This window comes from Centruroides sculpturatus, unplaced genomic scaffold (genome assembly GCF_000671375.1).
Source record: "Centruroides sculpturatus isolate CEXI.00-Female unplaced genomic scaffold, Cexi_2.0 scaffold725, whole genome shotgun sequence".
Classification (NCBI taxonomy): Eukaryota; Metazoa; Arthropoda; class Arachnida; order Scorpiones; family Buthidae; genus Centruroides; species Centruroides sculpturatus.
The window spans coordinates 263,818-289,236 of record NW_019384962.1 but is presented as its reverse complement, the minus strand read 5'-3'; the positions used below and the strand labels follow the sequence as shown (position 1 = coordinate 289,236).

The window sequence follows — 25,419 nt, the reverse complement described above, 5'->3', positions numbered from 1 at the left end:
TATACTGAACCTCTGATATAGTGAACAATTCATTTCAGCCCTTTGAGAGTTCACTAAATCGAAAGTCCACTGTATACAATACTTCACTTTCCTAATTTTATTCTTCTTTCACTTCTTGTAATAAGAGATTTTCGTGTTTTTCTTTAAATAATGTATTAAATTTCACTTCTATTCTTCTTTAAAATATGATAAAAATATTCCTTTGTGATAAATCTTAATCTCATCTTTGTGATAAGTATTAGAGAAAATGTTAAGGTATATGAATAATGCATATTCCGTGTTTTATCTAGATGAAATCTTATAAGAAAATGGAAATAGTCAAAGCGGATTTAGACCCATTGCGGTCCTTAAGTGTAACATATAAGAGGACCTTCCATCTACTAAACAACAAATTTAAAAATCACGAGACCCTAAATTACAGCTTGTTTAAGTTTACATGTAAATATGGCCCTGTTTTTGGTAACTTGTTGCAAGATTTAATTAGTTACAGAAATTTTAGTGTCTTTTAGGAGGAAAGAGTTAAAAAATTTCTTGAGCATTTTAAAAATTTAAATCTTTTTATATCATTTCATCTATCGAGAAATCTATTTTGATAAATCTTGTGACAAGAATGACATAAGAGAAATCAAACTGTCAGTCTTAAGACCCTAAAACTGTCTTTGGATTGACAGCTTGATTTCTCTTCTCACTTAAAATAAACAAATAAAAAAAATTTTCAAAATTAAGGAAATGAAAATCTAACGAAATTTTTTTAGAAGTTTTATTATTTTAGAAAATTTAAGAATAGTTTATATATAGTTGAAAGTCATTCAAAGTATTACTATTATTATTTTATTATTTAAGATTGATTTTCGGATATTAAACATTTTTATGCGAATTTATACAAAAAAGTGTTTCGTTTGTCAAAATAACTGTTAAAATATTTAAATAAAACAGCAGATTTTTTTCGTTTACGACTTAATGTGTTTCTAGAATACCGTCGTAAAGCGAGCCATGCCGTTTCCTGAGCTTAATACAGTATTATTGAGATTACGTTCGTGGATAGTTTAAAAATGCAATTTTCGTGTACGCAATTTCGATGTACGAAACCAGATTTAATGGAAATACCATGGCTCGCTTTCTACCAAACAGTTAAGTCGTAGAAGCGGAGTTCTGCGTTACTTACACGACAATGGATATTATCATAACAGAAAACAGTAATACAAGAATATATTTTAAGTATATATTATATCTGTGTAGATCTATTCCTTTTATAAATATTAAATTTTATTATTAATCAAGTTATAAAAAATTTTTATTAAAAAATACTGATTTAAACAGTCACCCCGGCTATATTTTTACAGTGAATAATATGATAAATAATGTGTAAATAATCCCGAAAGAAGCGATATTATCTTATGTTTTCCTTTATATAAATATCACGATACGGATAAATAACATAAATGATCCTATAAATTTCTTTAACGAAAGAAAAGATCAGATCAATGATCTGCCTTTCTCTCCCCTTTAGCGATAGAAGAAAGAGGCAGATCAATGATCAAGATTAAAGAGCAGACCACCTACAGTTTGTCTTATTAAATATCGTAAAATTAGATAATACTGTATGTAGCTCAATGGGAATTTGGTATACGTAATGCTGACATTATTTTTAATACTCAAAATTCTTGATTTATTTTGTCTCGAAAATGCATCTGTCACTCACTAAACGTTTAATTACTTTGTGATGCTCCAAAGAATTAACGAAATTATCTTGGAGCATCACTTACAAAGAACTTTAGCTAATTCCCTAAATATGATACACCTTAGAGCATTTCCTACAGGAAATTAACAAAGCTCACGCTTAATTCCACCTTTACTTTTTTTTAAGATTTAAAAGAAATTTTATTTAAGAAAATTGTAATTGAAATTTCAATAAAATGCTGAAGGTTTTGTGCAAGTCGTTCAAAATGATTAATTTAATTACACATTTATGAATTAATAAAAATTTCAAAATTACTAAAATAAAATAAATATTTTAATTTTTAATTTAAACATGTAAATCTGATATTGTATCAATTTTATATATTTTCACACACAAATTTGGTCAGAATCGAAGCAATATTTATGTAGTGAGGCCCAAAAGTCAGTTAACCGTGTAAATCTCCAAAAATTAAAATGTTAAAGCATTGTAAATTCGTACATTAAACAAGATTTCATTTTGAGCAAGCGCTGTAAAGTTTATAAGTGATAAACCATTGTAAAGACTAAAATGATGTATGCTTTAACTGACTTTTTGGCCACCCACTATTTCTATATTCGAATATGAGAAAATCGAGACTATGCTAATTGCCATTATAATTTAATTTTGTTTCATTCATTACGAATTTTTACCATTTGCTGAAATCGAACAACTGTAGAAAGGTTAAACTAAAAGGTTAAAGGTTAAATTTCTTTTAAATGGGAAATACGGTTCATATATATATATATAGGCTATATATATAGTGTGTGTGTGTGTGTGTGTGTGGCAATAAAAGTAATTTTGTCACGTATCCGTTTCCTATTTTAGTATCCAAATTTTATCTTGATTATATCATTATATTTTTTCCAATAGTTGCATTTTTCTTAAGAGAAACATAGTTATATTTAGTTTTTAAAGAGATTTTAAAATTTTAAGAATTAAAGAATTCTTAAAATAAGGAATTTCATTAACTCTAAAGATTCTATTTCAAGTATCACCTAAATAAAATCCTTATTTCTTTGTATGAATCAAGGGTAAGTAGACCTTCAGTTCTCTAGCATACTTCTATATTGTCACTTTTATAAAGAATAATTATAGATATTAGTTTATTATTATTCGAGGAAAAATTTATATTTTTAATTCTTGTTTTGGATATATTTGTTTCTTGCTTTTATAGTTTTACTGGCGTATTAAATAATTCCTTTGGAATGAAAAAAATTTAACTTTTAGGGTGATATAATTTTGAAACGTTTATTAGTTTATATCTTATATAACATTTCATTTAGATTATAAGTTCTTATTCTGTGATTTCTTCGTAGAATTAATAATATAAATCTTTCTTGAACGTAGAAAGATATCATTTTGCAAAGTTTTAACGTCATTTTTAACAAGACGTGTTTTTTTCCGTTATAAACATTCTGCAAAGATACTCGTATATAACACAGAATTCTTCAATGAACACTCATATTCGGCACAGATTTTTAGTAAGATTATCCGCATTTGAAACGAAATTTCATAAAAATACTCACCTGTAATAAATATCAATTTCTTGTTCGTGTTTTCTTAAGTGACGAAGAGATTCAATTCAAATTTTGAACCGCTTTATTACTTTTGTACGTTTAAAGTAACAGAATAAAATCTATACACTTCTACTGTATATAAAAAAAATGTAATATTTTTAATGGTTTTGTAAATTATGACATCTTAACCGTTTGGAACAATGTAATTTGCCAAGATGGAAAAGAACGGAATAAAATCCAAATGTAACTAATCTAATTACCATAATTCTATGTATATATTCTAATACCTTTACACTGTTCGATTTTTCAATTTACTAAACAATTACAGTAAAATAAGCAACTAAAATTTGTTTTCCATTTTGTAAATTTTTCCAACGTAATTTTTATAAAAATAAATTCCGATTAAAGTAATTAATACTCTTTTTAATTCGTGCTAATTTAAGTGTTATGTAGAATAAGATAGCGTTTAATTAATAATCCGCAACACTCTTCACACTTTAAACATTACCTTTAAAATTTGCATATATTCTAGTATTTTATTATAATAATTTTCTACAGTTTACTGATTCAGTAGCAGAGACGGGCGTAGCCTCTTCTAGTTGACCCTTCACCTGGTTACTATAGCAACACTGCCTGTAACGTTTTGCTAACAAACAATTCGACCGTTAATATGAAATTCAAAAATAAAACCGTTAATTGTACATTACACTGTATAAGCGTTGGCCTTTATAATGCGAAGAAGAGTTTAATTATACAGTTTTAACAACGTAAATTAAGGTAAATGTAATTAAAACGTTACAATTCTAGATTGATTCTGTTCAAGGTAGATGCATTCCACTCCTTTTTTATCTATCGATTTTTGCGTTTAGAATATTACTTAAAGTTGTTATGAGGCAAGACTTATCTTCGTTAGTTGATTCTGTCAGATGTACTTCGTAACAAAAGGTAGAGTTAACCAGAGGCTGTTCCTGTCTACTGCAGCTGATATTAATTCTGAGTGCATCGATCTTCTTTGTTTAAAATGAAGTTTTCTTTTTATAGTTACCGAGAAAGAGATCAGGCAGTGGTGAGTATATTTTAAACACTATTTTTACTAAATTTAAAGATGAAATGCATCTTTCTAACTCATTTAAAACATTAAATAATTAAATTGCAAGTTTTTCATTTAAAAAAAAAATACCTGTATGTAAATTATCTTTACTTAATTTAAATTTTGAAGATAAATTCATATTTTAGTCGTATTAAAATTTAATTTAATTTTAATACGACTAAACCCGTTAAATGACGTGTTTAATGTTTATTTTATTATTATTTTTATTTAAATTTTAATGTATATCGTATTTCTGTTTCGCTTGCTGATTCTGTTCTTATGCAAATTAAGTGAAATGAATGTCTAGGCGTTATGTTAAAGTTGATTAAATATTAATTTAAATCGTTAAGAAATGAATTTTATATTAGTTTTTTTTTTGTTATTTACTTTAAAAAGTTATGATTCGGTTATTGTTAGATTAAAAATTAAAATAATACTACTAAATAGGAAGAGAGAGATTTACGAACAATCCTATGATTGCTTCATACATTTTATTAATAATCTACTAATTTACTAAAATAATCTAATAATATTAAAGTTTGGTATGATTATACTAAGACAAATTTATGCTAATTTGATTAAATAATAGCCGACAATTTTATGAATTTAATAATTATCAAGGCAATTATCTTTAGATATGGGCATTGCCACTTTGCCAAGTCTACCTTCATTGATAAGACTCCATTATAAATGGAGATATCTTAGGATTGTATATTGTTATTAATATAAACTTGGAGTATCTTAATAAAGCTTTGAGATGCTAAATTAAGCATGTTTACTGCAATTTTGACTATGTCATAATCGTCTTCAAGTAATTAAACCTTTGCTTCCTCATTGTATAATGATTTCAAATAGAATTTCCAATTATAGATACTATCGATCGGACTGTACACTTGATTATTTTTTGTTCGTACTGCCCGTAAAGCTTTATTGACATTTTAATACGTTTCAACGTAACTCGAATATTACAAGATAAGCATTTCCCCTATTTACGTTTTAACAAACAAAAGTATATTGAATGTTTCAAAAATGATTTGGTTATCGTGAAAATTATTGTAGAAAGTCACATAAGCGGACTATTAATTGAAGGTTTATAAAATTGGAACATGAATTGCTTAATTAAATGAAAAACATCATCAATTACTTTATGATAATGATGTAAGTACTCTTATTTTCCGTCAGAGCAGAAGTAATTGCCTTTATTTATTAAAGTATTAAGTTATATACCTTTTGATAATTTTATCAACTAAAATAGGTAATTTTGACTGAGTAAAAAGGCATAAAGCCACCTAATTTTGGTTAATTAAAACCATTCGAGTTGCCTAATTATAAACATTGTGTACGCTATTTAATGTAGCCGAGAAAAGAGTATATGTTACTTTAAATTTTTCTTTATAAGAGAGTACAAAGCTATTATTTGCCTGAAAAATAGAGATAACTTATCTTAAATTAGGCAACAATACTTGTTACTGTTTTCATAACTCGTCCTTTATCGTTGAGAAAAAGCAGGCAAATTATGCTATTTTCAATTTGGGAAGCAGATAATTTACCTTATATTCATTAAAAATGTTGCCAATTTTCCTTCCTCGAAGCAAAACAGCGTAAATTAATTCATTTGCCTAAAAAACAGTAAATTATTTGCTAGTTTCAAAGTTATAAAATAGTCTGATCGTGTTATTGGATGCGATTACTTAATTACTAAAATTTGGCTTAATTAATTAGATTTAAAGGTATAACTTAATTAATGTAATTTATGTAACGTTAAAAAATAGCAGAATTTAGTTTCAAAATAATTTATAATATTCGCCAATAACTAAAATAAAAATTTTGGTGTGAAATTTCACGTATGAAATTCTATCGAAATTTCATTTTACTTGTAAATGGGCTATAAATATGAGGTTAGGATGGCGAATTACCAGTATTAAAAGAGCTTTTTCTTGAATAAAAGTAAGCCTATTTTAAATAAATAACGACTTTATTAAAAAGGTGTTCAATATAAAATAGAATCCGAATATTTTTTCCTATTTTTGAGTGAATTTTCTTAGAATGAACATGTAATTATTGAGATATTAAACATTTCTGGTATTATTTTCGTGTTCCAATTTTCACTTGCAGATATCCCCATGTAGGCGAGTCTTCGGTCTCCATGAATGCACTCATGCTGAGTTCTCACTTATAAATGTGTCCACAAGTGAAATCAACCAAGTGATTCACTAATGAAAACTTACCAGCGTGGGCATAACATAGACAAGTTCTCACTTGAGTGTGTTTGGCTGAGTTCCTATTTGTTAATGATTCTATATTTACTTTACACCTGGAAATTACTTGTTTATAGACTACAAGTCAATTTTCATAAAATGTCTTGTAAACTATTTAAAATAGTGGTTATGTATTGCACACATGTTGTACAAGAAGTACTTTAAACCAATGGTTTCTAATCTTTGAGACCCCTTCTTGCTGTAAATAAATTTTGAGGACTAAGTTAACATTTATTATCGTTGATTATGGCATTTTTAGAGAATAATGACAATTAAATAAAACGACTTTAAATGTGTTAAAATAAAATTTAATTAAATGTGAATATCGCAGACCCAGTCAGGGACTTGCAGTTTACAGGGTGAGAACCACTACCGAAAATCATTTGTTAATTATTTATAGAACTTTAAAAATTCATTCTAATAAATTTACTACTACATTTTAATAAATGATGAATTAAGATTTTTAAAAAAAGCATGTAAGACAGTTAATTTTTCTCTGTTTTCTAGAAATAATACTTTTTGGAGGTTTTATCCATTCGAAAAAGTATAGTTTAATACTCGGCGACTTGAGGGAAAATAAATTGAGATTTTTAATCCTACTTATTTATAGATGTATAATGTATACTTAAATAAGAATATTTATTAGTAGCGTTAGCTGTATGTCATAATTATAGTCTCCTTTAAAATTAATATTACTGTCAGATTTCTCGAAAGTACAAGATGTAATTATTTTAATTTTCTAATTCTCTTTTAATTGTTCATTCCTTCGAGAAGATAATACACGGTTCAAATTTTAAATGAATTTTTATCAGTTTCATATTTAAAATTGAGCTTTTATTCGAAAAGTTTTAGTAAGAATATTTTATTTTTTTCAAAATTACAATTTTTTCCGGCTAAATCTTGAACGTAAGTCGTAAGAACTGTTTTAGGTAAATTTTTAACGAATTGAGGACTGTTTTAGGTAAACCATCAATAAAAATGAGGAATTAATTAGCCTTAACATCATTAACCTTGTACCATTATTTTAACTAAAATTAACGAGTGAACGTTAACAACGAAAACAAAATCTTTAAACATTGATTGATAGATCTCACGAAATAAATTCTACGTAATAATTCCGTCTGAAAGACTTATTTCCGTGATAACTTGCAGACAAACCGAAAATTGATTTCAGATTTTCGCCAGCAAATCTCTCACGAAACAAAACACACTTATTCTATTTTTGAAAAAATGGAGCGATAAAAAATTCATGAAATTCTTGCGGTATAAAAAAACAGCAAACAATATAATCTAAATATATATATAATATAAAAGTTTCTGCAACATATGAGTAAATAAAAGAATTAATAATTGTAGAATTTTATAAAATGTCAATATTTTATTCACAATTGATGCGAATTACTAAGTAAATTAGCATTGCAATTAAGAACAATCTGCAATAAAATAAGAAATTAAGCAAAAGCTTAAATGGTTAAAATTATAAAACGAAATTATCATTGCAAATAATTACAAATAATTATGTATAAATGTTCTATTTGCTGTACAATTCAATTATTTTGCAAATAATGGCACAAGATTGTTAAACAGATGGTATATTTATTTTTGCAAATAACTGTTCAGAAACGTCGTCTCGATTTATTTTCTACTATTAGTTTATTTTTATTATTACAAAAGTCCTGTGAAGGATTTACAGGAATCTTTCTTTTTCAATACTGAATTTATAGAACATGGAAATTTTGCATTCTTCTTACAAAAATCTCTTGTATTTTATTATAGTAAAGCATTATTATTGTGGCATCTTATATTCACAAGATTGCAGACAATGAACAATTTTTCTTCAAGTTTTTCTGTACATTGTTTGCCGTCCTTGTGCAATATCCCTTTTGCTCTTCTATTTTCCATTTTCCCTGAACTATCATCTCGGCTCTTTGAACCGCTTCAATTCAGCATTATGCAGAAAGTGTTGGTTAGGCTCTGGTTTCTGTTGGTTCCAAGTTATGTATCAGAACTTGAAACTTTTTAATACAACTTTGCAAGAATTTCCCCAAAGTCTCGAACTCTGATGCTTAGAATTCATTAAAGTTTGAATATTCTTTTCATTAATCTTTAAACTTTGATGAATTATTCAAATCAAGATTTAACCAAAGCATTGTTAAGAATTAATTTAATTTTCAAGAGATGCATCGGGACTTGGAACTTCTAGGCAACTTTTGTAATGATTTGCAAAGAGATCGAGCTTTGAAGCAATTATCTTTAATAATGATGTGAATGAAAAGAATTTTTTCTATCAATTATTGATTCAAATTAACCTTCAGGAGACTTATTTCGTTCTTAGAGAATAAGTCAAGTTAAAACATTGCTAAGACATTTTGCGTATTAACCTACAGAGACTAAGTTCAGCATACTTTAATCACATTATTCAAATTTTTTTGGGTATACTTAGTATACAAAAAATATTATTTAATTTCTGGTAACAGGTTTTTTATATCTATGGAAAAATTGCTGCGAAATGAATTGTATATTTTTTCAGGCACAAAGGATTCATTAAAGATTGCCCAAATGGCCAACTTACGGAACAGGTAAATTAATATTTGTTTTTTCTTCGCATGTTAAGTATAGCATAAATCACGGATAATTCATTTTCAGGGCTTCCTTCGGATCTATAAACAATTTTTTCCTCAAGGAGATCCGTCCAAGTTTGCTCGCTTGGTCTTTAGAGTATTTGACGAGAATAAAGTAATTGAAATTTATTTTTCACCATTTTTATAAGAAAATCGTAATGAAAATCCATATTTTAAAAAAATTATTATACATATAAAATAATTTTTGTTATCAAAGGATGGAACCATCGAATTTGAAGAATTTATCCGAGCACTTTCCGTGACGTCAAGAGGAAATTTGGATGAAAAGTTGGTCTGTGAGTAAAGATTTATATATAAATTTTTAAATAAACCCAGGAGAATTACAGAAATATTTAAAACCTTTGTGAAATTTTCTATTTTTATTCTGAAAATTTGATTATTCATATCAAAACTCCATCCGTAGTATTGGGTTTGATAAACTCGTGTTGAAAGTTCGTTAATTATACAGTACTTATTGAAACAATATTTCAGTTACACTTATACGTTAGAATTTTAAGTGTAATCGTTAATGCTCCGGCAACAGTTATTGTTAGTTACATGGAACAATTGCTACTTGTGCTTCAATTAATTCTTAGAGCTTTGAAGAGACGTAGTGGGATGAGTACTTAAGAATCTAAGAGTACTTAAAAATCTAATAATTAACCAAACTCTGGTAGAATCGAATGTACTTGATTATTCTCAGCTTTGTCTTCAGTCAGTTTTTTTTTTATAGTTCTCCTTATGTAAAAAATGCAATAAAAACGAGCATTTATTTATTGTGACATCGTCACAATGCTGGGCTGCAATTTTTAATTTATTTCATTTAATATATATTCTCTCCACCTCAAATTAGTAGTGGCTTGCCCCTGTACATCATACTTTTCCTTTAACAATAGTGTATGTCGGTGATCTATATAACACCTTTTAGGGAAAATTTTTGAATTGAGATAACATGATTTCTAGTTTGCATCGGAAGTCTGTATATAGTTAATCGGAACCTCATGGCACTAAGGTTTCCATATCTGGTCTAATCTTGTATCTAACTCCGTTCTCGAGATTAAGGAAAGACGGTGGGAATTTATAGGTCCACAATTTTTTCAAATAGCAAGCCAATAACGTATTGGATATATTTTATTAAAATATTAGAGAAACAAGATAAACATCTTGTTTCTCTAATATTTAGAAGGTGATTTTTAGGGAAAGTTTTAAAATTTCTCTATATTTAAAACTAATGTCGTTTTACGTATTGTTAAAAATTTTTTTTTTAATAATTTAGTTAGATGTGTGACAACGGGATGGCCCAATTCAGTTAGCCATGATTAATTGTGTTTTCTCATATGCATGCATATACAGTCGTAAACTGAATTTGGAACAAATTTCTACTGATTTTGCAAAAGAAAAAAAGTTATAAAAATACAATTGAATTAATTGTAATTTTTAATCCAAATAAAAACATCTGAGATGTAAAAAAATTGCGCCGGAAATTGTCAATTTAGACGACAGTCAAATTTTTTTATTGAGAATTTTTCTTTGATAAAGATGAGTTTGGCGCTTAGAAATGTAGAAAATAATAATACACGTAAAAAATGTTATGGGTACAGCATCGAAGTGCCAAGCTTATCTTTATCAAAAAACAAAAAAAAAAATCTCAAGATAAAAATTTGGCATAATTTCCTGCTTGGCGCAACTTTTTTTTTAAATCTCAGATGTTTTTGTTTGGATTTCAATAGTTTTCTGGTTAATAATTGTGTTATTACATCAAGACCTGAGGCGATGACGGTCTTTATGTAATAACACAATCAATTCGGTCGGTGCTCTGCAACAAACTCTTTCGATACGGTATATAAAAAGTTTTAATTGGCGTAAATTTGCGCTTTTGTTATTCTGGATAACATTTTGAATAAAAATTATTCATTTAGATGCAATTTTATCCTTACATAAAAGCAAAATAGCTCTATGGGAAAACTCCGTGAACTTTGACCTATCAACCCGGAAGTTTCACCTGCACCTCACTGATAACGAAGAAGGATCAAGTTTAAAATTTAAGCTTTCTAGACTATTAGGTTTTTTTCTGTAGGAGCGTCTTCGGTGCAGGATTAAGAAAATAGAGCATTTTTTGGCGATATTTGCACATTTAGGTTACTTATATTTCGGCGACGACTTTATAGAAAATCTTAAAATTACCTACCTAAGAAAATGATTATCTTTCGAACGAGATATTCAGAATTAAATTTGGCTTTTGGGAAGCAGAGAAATAGAAAATAGGCAACTCCGATACCTGTATGTAGGCTATAGTCGGTCAGTGACTTTTTACTTGGCAGGGAGTCACTACCGTGACACTCAATCTTTATAGTGGCTAATCAACTTTTCGGCCATATTGTAGCTTAACTAAACGGCAGAACGAATTGTCTTTAATAAAATTTAAGCATTTCAATGTTGATTTTTCCTGAAAAATATATTAAAATCTAGAAAAATTATTACTATAAAATCGAGTACCTCGTGACGAAATTATTGGATTTATGAGTTTATTTTATTGCTTTGGCAAGTAGTTGAAGATAGGAGATCAACAGTATCTTCCATTAATGTCGCTCTTATTGATTTTCTACGTGGGAATTACTTTCTCGAATAGCTTTTTCCTTGTAATGGAACAGAATCTTGTTATTAACAGAGGTTATCAACATTATTCACTAGAATGGGAAAACATTGCAAGTAAAATAAAAATCTGTGGTTATTAATATTATTTAAAACAGGTTTTATGTCTTCACTTAAAATTCTGAAGAGTTGATGTTTCAAATTAATATTGTGTAATTATGACATACTAATACACAATATTTATCTTGTTAGTTAAGAACAGGAAATTGAGGATCATCTTCATGGATAATCGAGATGTCAACTCATATCTCTAGGGATCTGGATTCGAATTTGAAAATTCGTGAGATTCCCGCTCCATAGACGATCTATTACGGTCGTGTTGGGCTCCGCACTTCATCGCCTCAATTATGGATCTGGTCCATAATGGGAATGCTAATAAGACCTGAAACTAAGAGCTTTTCCTCATGTCCACGATGGGCAAGATAAAAAAAAAGGCCCTCTTAGTGCCCGTAGGATGGGAAGAGTTTAAAAATTTATCTTATGTCAAGGTGATTTCCATAATAGGCAAGAGTTTAAATACTCATAAATTATCCTTTAAAACAAAATACAGTAAGTAGTGCTATCATTATCAGTAGTATCATCACTTCTCAATAGTTTTTCTTCATTCAACCATCATGTGATCAACTTTTTTCATGCCCATCAGATGCACGTCAGTGGCTCAATGGATAAAACCACTGAATACTAGTAGCTTGATCAGGAGTTTACGCTTGACCAAAGGCTGGCTGCATGGAGTTCTGTTTTCTTCACGTGTCTAATGTTTCTCACAGAAAGTTTTTCCGGGAGATGTCCTCCTTTGGCAGATCGTCCTTGTGTTGCGTTGCCTTATTTCATCTAACTAACCATCCAAGCTGACAATGGGAAATGGCTAACTGATAAGATAGGGGACACGACGTAGCCCGAATAGATCGTCTGTGAAAATTTTTTGACTCGATCAGACTTTAACCAAAGTCTTCTATAGCGAGCATTTGGTGCTTTTAGCATCTCTGCCTACTGGCTGTCAAAGCCATTAAAATCATGTCTGAAAGAAGTCAGTAGCAATATGCAGTGTCATTAGTATCATCTCAGTATAGTTATTCCAAGTATACATTGTGTGTAACAATTGTTCCTACAGCTGACAATAAAATATTTCGTGCAATTTCAGTACTATATATTTTATAGACATAAATGAATTTATTTCAAATTTATCAGTTCTTTGGGAATGATTAATTAATGTATTAACAAAGTTGCATCAGAATTAATGCAAATTTGAACATTTCCTAACTTTTTAATTGGGAAAAGAAATAATAACAACTAACTTAACACGAATTTATTAACTTAATAAATTTGTATACTTGTGTGTGTGTAATTATTTAAATGAAATTTTTAGTGTTATAAACTAGACTTAAACTGCTTCAAAAATTTCAAAGTTCCAGATATTTCGGTTTGTGCATTATTTAGTTTATAACTAACTTGTACTGTACGTATAAGTGGTACAGCAAGAATATAACAAATTAGTTGTATTGTTGTATATAGTATTTATAATGTAGATCTATAGCAAGTATTTAGAAATGGTTTTCTGTCTGGAGACCGCTAGAGAGGAGGTTTTTCTGTCTGAGTCCTAGAATATAGAGTTCTTCTCAAACTAGTTTTTTTTTTACCAATTATTTCTTTATAGAATCAATAAATATATAAATATTCTTTTCAAAAATGAATCTATTATTGTAAACATACCTCATATTTTACTTCATAGTAGCACACATTAAAAACTTTTCTTGCATTATTAATAAATGAACTCGTAATATTGGCAATATAATTTACAATATAAGAATAGACAAATACATTAATAAAACTGTTTATTTCTTCATAAATATTCATAATTATATATATTCTATTAGATAATTCGAACATTTTCTATTTTTGTTCATATATATAGATTTTTCAATCATTCCTAGAAATGTCCATCTACTGTAATTACGTATGCAAGAAATATTTTCGATTTTACGCATTATAAATTTACATTAAAATAAATATCAAAAATAGAAGTAATAATTTACAATAGTAAAATGTTATAAGAATCTAAAAATATTTGAAAAATCGTTGAATAGTTGAAAATCATCTATTGGAGATTTTACTGTTTTTACGTTATATATCAATAGCTTAATTGTCTTCTTAATTCCATTTGCCTATGAATTAGCTCATAACTAAATTAGAATTTGATTAAATTGACAATTGTATCCTCTTCCCATTACACGAAGAAGCGACTGTAAATTACATTGCTGTTGTTTCAAAATTGTAAACCTTCATATAGCGCTTTCCTAAATAACGTCACCTTCATATAGCGTCAGTAAAAATTTGTAAACGAATCTTGACACTTTATATTTTTGCACAGGGATCCGCAAGATATTGAGTCAGTTCTGAATTTTAATTGCTACACTCGAATTAGTGCTCATTTCGTAGGCGAGCAAAATGTATGCTAAATCGAGATTTAACTCTAACTCCTGTAGAAAATATTTGCTTCATTTTAGTGGTATTTGTTTTACGTTTTTTAAACGTCATTAAATGTTTAAAATGTGTTAAATCGAGAAAAGAAACGTCGAAATCTTAAATTTCTTCTAATTATGATCGTGTGGAATCGATTCAACTACGTAAAAATTAAATTTTGATTTAGTTAAAACGTCAGATTTTGGATTTTTTAAAGTAAAATTCAGAATCAGTTTTTAGTTTATTGATTTTTGATTATTGATTGGCTCTTTCGAAACATCAGACGATGAAGAAAAATGCTTCGTTTCATACGAAAGAAAAAAAAAAAAAAAGAAATATATGATGGATTAATATAAGAAGAAATAATAATTGATTTTCTTGTACTCATTTTTTTTAAATCTGTCTGAAGAGCTGATTGATAAAATCTCATGTACTCATTGTTGAAAATGTATAATGTATTTTTACGTTAAAACTTAATCAATCAAATCTTTCAAAAGAAACCAAAACATTTGCTTCAGAAATCAATTATTTCTCTTTGCTTTCGATTGTGTTTTACTAAAAATACATTCACTCGAAGTAAAAATAGGAAAACAGTGTATTCTTTTTTTCTCATTTTAATACCTGTATCAGCTGTGGATTTGTATTTTATATTTAAAAATTTTATTAATACGAACAAATTTATGGTAGAAAGTAATTGTTTTCCCCATTTCCTGCTTGTTTTAAACAGTAAAAATATAGAAAGATCTAATTTACACATGCATGACAATAAAAAAATAAAATACAAATTGTTATTTATTATTAAATTATGCTATTTAACTACTGTATTTACATTACATTTTTAAACTATTTGTATACTTGAATAGTTTATAAAATTTTTAAGATTTTAAAATTATTTTTACTTGGAAAAATCTTTTTTTAAGATATTTTTAAGTTGGTCTTTCAAAAAGTAAAAATAGGTACGAGTGTGATGCTCTTCAACGCAAATTAAACAATGCTACTTGAATTCATGGAATGAATATAATAACCTAAATTATGACATTCTGTCTGAATCTATTCCATAAATATTAAATAGAGAATCCTTCAGCTTCTGCAAATTGCTAAATGTATGATTTTGCACTGAAATGAAGCTCAAACTTCAAATTTCATTGCCTCTGAACTGAAGTACATCATGCAATAATTGTATGAGATATTGCGGTTTAGAGCCAAACTCGATTTAGTGTCAATTTTGAAGCGAAAAAATGTTGGCGATAAATCAAATTTTATTATATCAAGAACAGTGTGAGAGAGGTGAGATGGGTACTTTACGATTTAAATGTGGATGCCATCCTTCTCCGAAAGACACAAATAATACGTGAAAATGAAACTAATAAATAGAATGTAAACAAAAACATAGAAGTTAGATATAGATTGATGCAAAGTATCAGATAAATACAAGTGCACGAGTATAGGTAATCGGGAATGGGCTAAGGATTTGACCACCTCAAAAAGTGGGTCTTCGGACCACCTTTTTATGGCGGCAAATCTTATCTTGGCTCTTTTGATAGATAGCATCACAATTTAAATTACGAAGTAATAGAGCATCTCAAAATTAATACAAAACGTAGAAGAAGCTGCTGGACTTTGCCAAAAATGTAGAAGGGAATGTGTGATGCTTCTATCGTAACTTCAGCGTGCAAAATTTGTGGTAGAAAAATAATACTGCAAAAACATTACAATAAAATGGAGTAACGTCTCGGCCAAGCCTATAGACATTAATTGGAGATATCTACAAAACCGCAGGGAGGTTTGTGTTTTTAGGTTTTGTCTATGCATATGAGAGAAGTGAAACAGGAGAGGGGAAAGAAAATCATTTTCTTTACATTTGACAGTTGCTGGCGTGATCCATCGTCACCATTTTATTGTTATTGAGTGGAAACATGCACCAATTCAGGAAAGAGGAGAAAAATACGATACTTCAACAGACTGAACTTTCCAGGACGTGGAAAACTATGCATTTCATTTCTCGCTTCTAACGCGCGAGAACTCAGTTTTTCTCTTCTGCGTAAACTGCATCACGAATGGGAATTCTGATTCTAAAAGTTTTCTTTTGCCGTTTTCCCTCTTTCCGTTCTGCATAAATGCAGCTTTAAAAATAAAACTGAAACTGAAACGTTAAATATCTAGGTGACAGGTTTAAAAAAAAATAACGTTGGCGCAAGCCAAATTTTTTTGAATGTGAATGGCAATATTGGTTGTAACGCCTGGTTTTGGTGATGAGTCCCAAATCCTACGGCTGTTTTCTGGTGGTGAGGAATGATGTGAGAGGAGGAGGAAGTGATTTTTACTTTGTAACCAGTTCAATGACTGGCTAACATTACTACTAACTTCCACGGTTATGTAGTAAGTATGAGTTGGTCTCTGTTACCGAATACGTGAAATTTTCGGTTCTTTTTAATTTCAAAATTCTTTTCGACACTACTTAATGAATTATTTCGTATCGGCTTGAATTAAAAAGAAAATTTCTCTTTTTTCTGACAACTTCAAAAAAGCTTTTAAACTGTGTTAAAAACTTACTTGAAGTTGTCTTGATAAAATTTCTATTTAGGCAAATAAAATGATGATTAAATAGCTATATTTAATTTTATAATAAATTGTAAAACATTAAAAATATCGTCGCGCTTTTATATAAGAAGAAATAATAATTGATTTTCTTGTACTCATTTTTTTTAAATCTGTCTGAAGAGCTGATTGATAAAATCTCATGTACTCATTGTTGAAAATGTATAATGTATTTTTACGTTAAAACTTAATCAATCAAATCTTTCAAAAGAAACCAAAACATTTGCTTCAGAAATCAATTATTTCTCTTTGCTTTCGATTGTGTTTTACTAAAAATACATTCACTCGAAGTAAAAATAGGAAAACAGTGTATTCTTTTTTTCTCATTTTAATACCTGTATCAGCTGTGGATTTGTATTTTATATTTAAAAANATAAAAATGAACAAATCTCGCTCCTTCATTAGTTCATAAACGAATTTACTACAGTATTTACGCCTATTGGTAATTATCATCGTGAACTAATAATCAGCCATATTAGTTCATTCTTATGAATTAGTTCAAAATAATGAGTAATAAACATTACTTCATTATGCTAATTTATGAACAAGATGGCCGTATGGCGAGCGGTTAAGGTTCCATCGCTATGAAGGATCCGGCAATGAATCCGGAAGGGCCTAACCCCAGGAATTTTTCGGGGTGATTTGTCCCGGATATGTCGTGTCTTGTTTCCTACCGCGCACTGTAAACCAATCACAATGTGCCTGAAAAAAGGGTCCTCTTAATGTCCAGAGGGGAGAAAAAAGCTGAAGAACAAATGAATTATTCCGATTAACCAGCGTCACTATGAATTATTAGTTACTAATTATTTCTTTAGAAGTTTATAACGAACTCTACCATAATATTTAGTTAGGAACACTTAATATATATATATATATATATATATATTGCTACCATTTTTCAGAAAATTGGCACATTTCTTAACTTTTCAGAGAATTGCGCTACCGTCGTCGTTGTAAAGAAATTTTTGCTTTTTTGAAACACCCCGCGCTTAAAATAGGCCATCCATTACATGGTGACAACACTTTTCGCGTTCAATTTCATTTCCATTAACGTATTACAAAAACATTTATAATTGTTTATTGTCCTATAATGATTTATTGGTACTTGTACGGCAAACTATACGGCCGGCCTATTTGTTTGAAATATTTTAATTAAATTATATAATCTATGAAGTAATTTTTACTAATCCTTCATAAAATGCTGTTTTATTTTATGCTAGTTTGCAAATTCTCGGAAAAATTTTGTAAGTAAAATTTATGTTATGGAGAAATTTCAGGAACAGCAAAACTTTCAGAGATAAATAAGAGAGAAGCGAGAGAGGATCTCAAAACTATTTTAGGCAAATGCTCAAAATACTGGAAATATATCTTTAGAAACCTTCTGAAAAAAAAATCTAAACTTTTAGGAAACGAGAAACAAAATCAATTCGTGTCCGTTAAAAGAAAAATACTCTCTCGAAATCCAATTGGAGGGAAAGAAAAAAAAGTAGTTCTAGAGTCTTTTGATGACACTTTTGGAATATCAGTTTCTTTATTGTAGCAAGTAAATGATTACAGGCCTAAATATGATCTTCAAAAGGGAATCCTTGAAGCTACTCAGAAAAAAAGATATAATACTCGCACCAATAAACTATTGTAATAGTAATGTATGTTTCATACCCATAGAAGCTATATGAAAAATGTCTGTATTTAATTAAATACTGTATATACATCTTTCCTAATTTATATATATAATTTACATATTCATAGAAACATAATCTACGTAACATGAATATAGAGGATGATAGGATGATTCAAGTCTTCAAGCAGAGGCAAGGGTTCACTTACGCAGACATGCATTGCCACGAATGGCTGGAAAGTATCTAGTTAACATTTCTGTAATGAATACATTTCATACCACATATATCCAGGTGGTCTGTTTGTATGGAGACTTTAAATCAAGGGTGTCAAACTGGCGGGCCGCATGCGGCCCCAATGTAATTTTTCGTGGCCCGCGGCCACGATGCTCTGAAATTAAAGAAAACGGCTTACGGATCAAGATTAACTGATAAACATCTATCTGCCATAATGAAGATTGTTTGTTCTCAGTCTTTGTTTGAATCCAGATATTGGAAAAATAGGAGGAGGAAGATAGCACTTGCAAATTTCCGGTGAAAACAATTTTAGTTTTATAAATATGTACATTAAATAATTTTTTAAATAAAAGCAATACTATAGCAATTATATATTGTTGAGTTGAATTCACTAAACTACATAGTGTGTTTCAATTGCCCTATTTATATTCCTGCATCATCACTTCAAATTATAATTTTAAGAAAATTTGTAAATGTGATGTGACCCGCGTGAATCTTACCAGTCGCATTAATGGCCCGTTGTTTAAATGAGTTTGACACACCTGCTTTAAATCATAATGTATAATTCACATACCTAGAATCGAGTATATAGGCCTATATATTATTTACAATTCTTATCGATTAATCATTACTATGTTTATCGTCTTCAATATGAATAATTATTAATGGTATTTCAGGGGCTTTTAAGTTGTACGATGTGGATAACGATGGCTACATAACTAGAGAAGAAATGTATAATATCGTCGATGCTATCTATCAGATGCTGGTGAGTTTGTCATTTTTTACTGCCATTTTATGGAAATAAACGTTACTTATTTGTTCATTTTATGCATTAAAGGGTAGTCAACCAAAGGAAGAGGAAGAGGAGGAGGAATTGTCTCCTAAGGAAAGAGTAGACAAAATTTTCGAACAGTTAGACAAGGTGAATTTTTTCTTTTCCATAATACTTGATATTCATTGATGATAATTTTATGATTTTTTAAAATCATCTCTGGCCCCTTTTTTCAATACAGAAGGATTACAAAAAGTAGTATCAGTTCTAATTTTCTTGATATGGTAAAAATGCAAGTAAAAAAACGTCACAAACTATATTATTATGATACCTCGCGTTTATAATACACGGTATTTTCATGGTACTAACAATGATAGGTGTAATTATACAAAAAATGAAGTCTTTGATGTTTGAAAATTATTTTTTTTCTTTTTAAATTTGAAAAAGTCTTCTGTCGTTTCTGTTAAATTGAAAAATCTTTCAATAAATACTTAATAATCCCGAGCTAATTTAACCAAAATTACTCTATTCATCAGAGAGACACGCCGCTTGCATATTTACTGCTATAATAACTCTTTTCATTTATGAACTTTGTGTTACTAATACTCTGTCCTTATATATGTTAACAATTATTCCAACATTTTCCTGAAAAGTAAAGACAGTCGAATTCTCATCGTGAATCACAATTCGTAAATTACCCATTGCACCACAATGCCGTTTAAATTTTGAAAATAAAATTATTTAATGCAATTTATGTATATAAAGTTTATTTACTACTTTGAAAGATGAATCACTTTGTCTATGAAATTTTATTATTATTGTGTAAGTCAAATACATTTATTGTATAATGATTCAGTCAGTTAATATAGAAACTAATTATATTTTAATGTAACCTGAATCTTAGATTCCTGTTTTTCTCTAAATTTATAGGCCTATTCACTTAAAATAATGTTCACCTTACATATACAATAAAACTTACTTATTTGAGTTAATTATTAAATTTCTATCAATTTAAAACGATACCAACTTTAACCTGAAACAGTCATCACTTTACATTAAATGTATTTAGTTAATAGAAAGTTAGCCATACTCTACTGCATTTTGTACCACATGAGCGTTACATCGTGTAAACTGTATACTGTTGATCCTCGATACAACGGACTATAGACCATAGCCCCCTTTACTAATGTAAAGTACTTCCTTATATCCAATGTAATAGGAGACGTTTCCCGTATTTACGACAATACAGACTAAGTACTACACTACTGGCAGGAACGTAAACGCGCTATCTAGAGGACATTCACCCTACTTGATTTTTCTCAAATACGGTAATTGCACTTCGACTGATTCATAGAACATGCCGTCATTATCCATTATTACATCCCGATACCCGTTATATCGAGGATCAACAGTAAGATTTAAAGTTCTATAAACAATAAAACTTTTGCCATTTTTTTAAAACAGAACCAAGACAACAAACTCTCCATGGACGAATTCAAGGAAGGTTCTAAACAAGATCCAAAAATAGTTCGAGCACTTTCCCTCTACGCACCTTGATCCACATTAAGCACCGCATCTAAAAAAACAAGAAAAAATATGTATATTAGCACTCGCAATCTGGAACGTGTGCCTTGATCCGGACTCGCTTAAAATTAGAGACATTTTTGCATTTTGTTGTATTTTAAAAAGAACGTCGACGGTCGACGTTAATTTGTCTTCGATACTCCAACTGTACTGTACATCGGTACAGATTACAGAACGAATATTTTTTGATTCTTCCGCTCTAAAAAAATTTCCAAGCCAAAAAAAAGTCAAATACAATTTGGATAAAATTCAAAAAAATAATTGCTTCGAATCATCTTCCATTTTAACATTTTTTTTTCTTTCGAATATCCTCTTTAATTTTATCGATGTCATTAAATTATGTAAATTAAATCGACGCTTTTCACCTCTTAAGCAAAGTGGAGTCGACGCTTCCATCCGGCCCATTGTGACGTCAGATTGTGGTGTTTTATTCCTCCGGTGTAACCTTTATAAAAAATAAAAGAAAACAACAAAGTGTCTGTGACATTTTTATCTCGTTTGCCGAATCGACAATCGATGATACCGAAAAAACGCTGTAGACCATTCCATTGATTCTAAAAAAAAAAACAGTTCTAAAAAATCGACCGCCATTTTGGAGGTTTTGTCGTCATAACAACCAAACCATAACAGTAATTCTCCCGAGACGGTCAGTCATCAAGAACAATTTAGTAGAAAAGAACCGTTAAAGAGAAATAATTCCCCAATGGAATTTTTTAAATTTCAAATAAAACTAATTCGCGTCGCCATGAAACTTGGATACTTTAATCGAAAAAAAAAATCACGTATAACTTTTATTTCCCTTCCTTCATTGCCTAAAGTTTGTTGCAGAAATTCAAAAGCACATTTCAATTTGTAAGAATTAAAAACTATTTTCAAAAAGAATTTTAAATCTTCAATAAAAATGAACAAATCTCGCTCCTTCATTAGTTCATAAACGAATTTACTACAGTATTTACGCCTATTGGTAATTATCATCGTGAACTAATAATCAGCCATATTAGTTCATTCTTATGAATTAGTTCAAAATAATGAGTAATAAACATTACTTCATTATGCTAATTTATGAACAAGATGGCCGTATGGCGAGCGGTTAAGGTTCCATCGCTATGAAGGATCCGGCAATGAATCCGGAAGGGCCTAACCCCAGGAATTTTTCGGGGTGATTTGTCCCGGATATGTCGTGTCTTGTTTCCTACCGCGCACTGTAAACCAATCACAATGTGCCTGAAAAAAGGGTCCTCTTAATGTCCAGAGGGGAGAAAAAAGCTGAAGAACAAATGAATTATTCCGATTAACCAGCGTCACTATGAATTATTAGTTACTAATTATTTCTTTAGAAGTTTATAACGAACTCTACCATAATATTTAGTTAGGAACACTTAATATATATATATATATATTAAAACTATGAATTTAATATTTCTTGGTCCTTATAGTTCTTACACTTTTGGATAGTTATGGGCATTCGTGCTAGAATCTTGCCTATAAGGAGAATCAACTTCTTTGTGCATTTTTCACAAAAGTAGCACTTTTGCCTCTAAACTATATACAGAAAGACGAGAGATTAATCTGTTGATTCTCTCAAAAAAATCGTAACAATCGACAGATTAGCGGATAATTAACAAGGATGATTAATAATTTCTAAAAAACTTGCTAAAAGCAAACATACTCACGAGGCAACACTTTTGAACTAAATATAACGAAATCAATTATTTTTAGATTTATGTATAGATGTTTTATGCGTGTACACATGTCTACATCACGACACTTCACTACTTTAATCCACTGTTGTTACCTATTGAATTTCGTATAATGAGGCGCATTTTCGATATATTGTAAAAACGTCCTTGACGGAAATAGCCATATATCGAACAATATAACCGGTGTGATATTTCGTGATATCAAAATATAATAATTTTAAATTCAAAACCGAATTCAATTTAATTAAAAACTGAACTTTCGTGATAGTGAAGCGAATCTTTCCAAAGAAAAATGATTCGTCAGGATACTTGTACAGTACTTTGACACAATCTTGTTGACAAGTAGGTATTTTAGAAAATTCCGCAGGATTTTCACACACTAAGGCAATTTATCTTCCTTCGCTATCTACAATGATTCCAGTTGTTCGTTCAAATCATAGCGTGATGACTAGAAATCGGTTATAAAAATGTTATATCCAGTTTCCATTTGAGACGTAACACGATGACACACACACATTCTATGAAATTCCATTTTTGAACAGAAGATGAAAGTCACGTTAACATGCAATTCCTTTATATATATATATATAACAATTTAATTTTATTACGAATGGTATTTAAAATCTACTGTATAAAAATATAACCACCAAAACAAACCAAATCTAGTAAAAAGTGTTTGGAACCGTGGATCCTTCCTAATAAGAAGAGACTTGAGAAATTATTATTATTCTTAATGAGGAATAATGCATTAATTCATCGTCATGATTGAACAAGAAACTGGATGAGAATTCCTGGTTAAATCAAGAAGACATTTGTCAATTTACAATTACAGTAGAGCGTCGTTTATCCGAATCAATTGGGGACTGGGGTTGTTCGGATCTTATTTTTCGGATAACCGATTGTGTACGAAAAAAATATTAATCTATCCCATGTTGAAATTTTTCTCCGTTGCGGGTCGCTTCGCGTTGAATTTTCGTCGATGTTAAGCCTAACGAAGACTATTGTATCGTTAAAAATTATTTTTTCTTTATTTTTTACAAACAAAATAAATATATTGAAAAATATAAAAACAAAAAAAAATTATACTTTAGAAGTTAATCTAGTATCAAAAACGTTCGATTCAGCGCGATACACAGTCCTCAGAAAAACACCACACAAAAGGCCAGTGCTGCCAGCTAAAACACACACATCAACAAAAAAAATATTGTAGCCGCCCAAGATATAGCCAAAGATTTCAGCGCCACAGCACAAGCGAAAATTTAAATTAGCCGACTGGAATTCTTTCGGATAACCGACTTTCGGATAAACGACGCTCTACTGTATTTCAGTATCAAGTGACACTATAAATCCGGTGCAAATTATACACTAAAAATAAATCTTACTTGTTAGTCGGTTTTCAAACCATTCAGTTTCTTGTTACTATTCACATCTTCGAATGTCGTCGATTAAAATGTTAAAACAATTGCAAAAATACTGATTTTTATGTAAAATCAAGTAAATTCGCTTTTCATTTTAGTCAAAAATTTCTTCGGAAAACAAATCATTAATATAATTAAACTAAATAATATGATTTATGACTGTACAGACCTGATCTTACAAGTTAGAAAATCATTGTCCTATATAACAAAACAGTTCGGAAGTTTCCTGTCGTGTCTAGATTTTTGACACAATGTCACAAAATTTGCGGCAACTTTAAACAGAATATACAGAAGAGTGCCGATTCCTCTGCATCCATTTATTGCACTAAACAACTATCATCGCGTTTTATATTAATTAAATTAACTGTAGCATCTGTTTTTGCACTAGCCTCGGATCAATGCAAAAACTTAGACTGGCAATTTCTTATAAGATGATTTGATAGAAATTGTTTTAAAATACAAGCTTTCTACTAACCTTACTTTCCTGTTGTAGTTATTATAAAAGTACTTACAAAGGATTGTAGATATTAACAAAAATTACTCCAATCTTTTGTCCCGCTACCACTGACTGAATTCTCCCGAATCTTTTTTTTTTTTCTCGCTATTGTAGAGATCGAGTACCTTCCACTTCTGCTTCGTTTCCTATTTAAAATATTTTATAATTAAACGATTCCACTTTAGGAGTTCAATGAAGTATATCAAACTTTCTTACCATTCAATCCAAATTTCACGTCAATCGCAGTCCATATTGTGTTTTTCAATGATGTATCTTTGAATTCTTTACATTCTTTGTGGTACAGACATTTGCATTTTCTAACTTCTATAAATAATTCCAAATCTATTTGTTTCCTCAACCTTTTCACTACACTTTCCGCCATTACGACATTCAAACTACGCGTTTTTATTGGTTGCAGTACGACAGAAGCGCGGAACGCAAACGGAAAAGTTAAATAATTTTTAATTCTGCTTTCAGTCTTGTCCAACTGAACGTTCCAAAACTGAAAGTTTCGTCAATTTGACTTTCAGTTTTACGATTTCGTCGCGGATTCCGGTAATATAGAGACTAGGCTTAATAGTTTTCAGTTTTTTTAGATAGACATGAAAAAATTTTACTTAAACCGTAGTATACTCGTTTTTCCAGCCTGCTCAGGATGATAAAATCATTGTGAGGTCACA

General features: G+C 29.5%; 1 protein-coding gene across 1 annotated transcript in view; it reads left to right on the top strand.

Moving 5' to 3' along the window:
• The window catches only part of LOC111632461 (frequenin-1-like), a 28,861-nt gene extending 7,742 nt beyond the window's left edge, over positions 1-21,119 (top strand). The window contains exons 3-9 of the mRNA XM_023376875.1: positions 4,279-4,303; positions 9,116-9,164; positions 9,232-9,321; positions 9,424-9,502; positions 19,447-19,535; positions 19,608-19,691; positions 21,006-21,119. Of these exons, the coding sequence (XP_023232643.1) occupies positions 4,279-4,303; positions 9,116-9,164; positions 9,232-9,321; positions 9,424-9,502; positions 19,447-19,535; positions 19,608-19,691; positions 21,006-21,098 (509 nt within the window). The 3' untranslated portion in view covers positions 21,099-21,119. The remainder of the gene's footprint in view (positions 1-4,278; positions 4,304-9,115; positions 9,165-9,231; positions 9,322-9,423; positions 9,503-19,446; positions 19,536-19,607; positions 19,692-21,005) is intronic.
• The last annotated feature ends 4,300 nt before the right edge of the window (positions 21,120-25,419 follow it).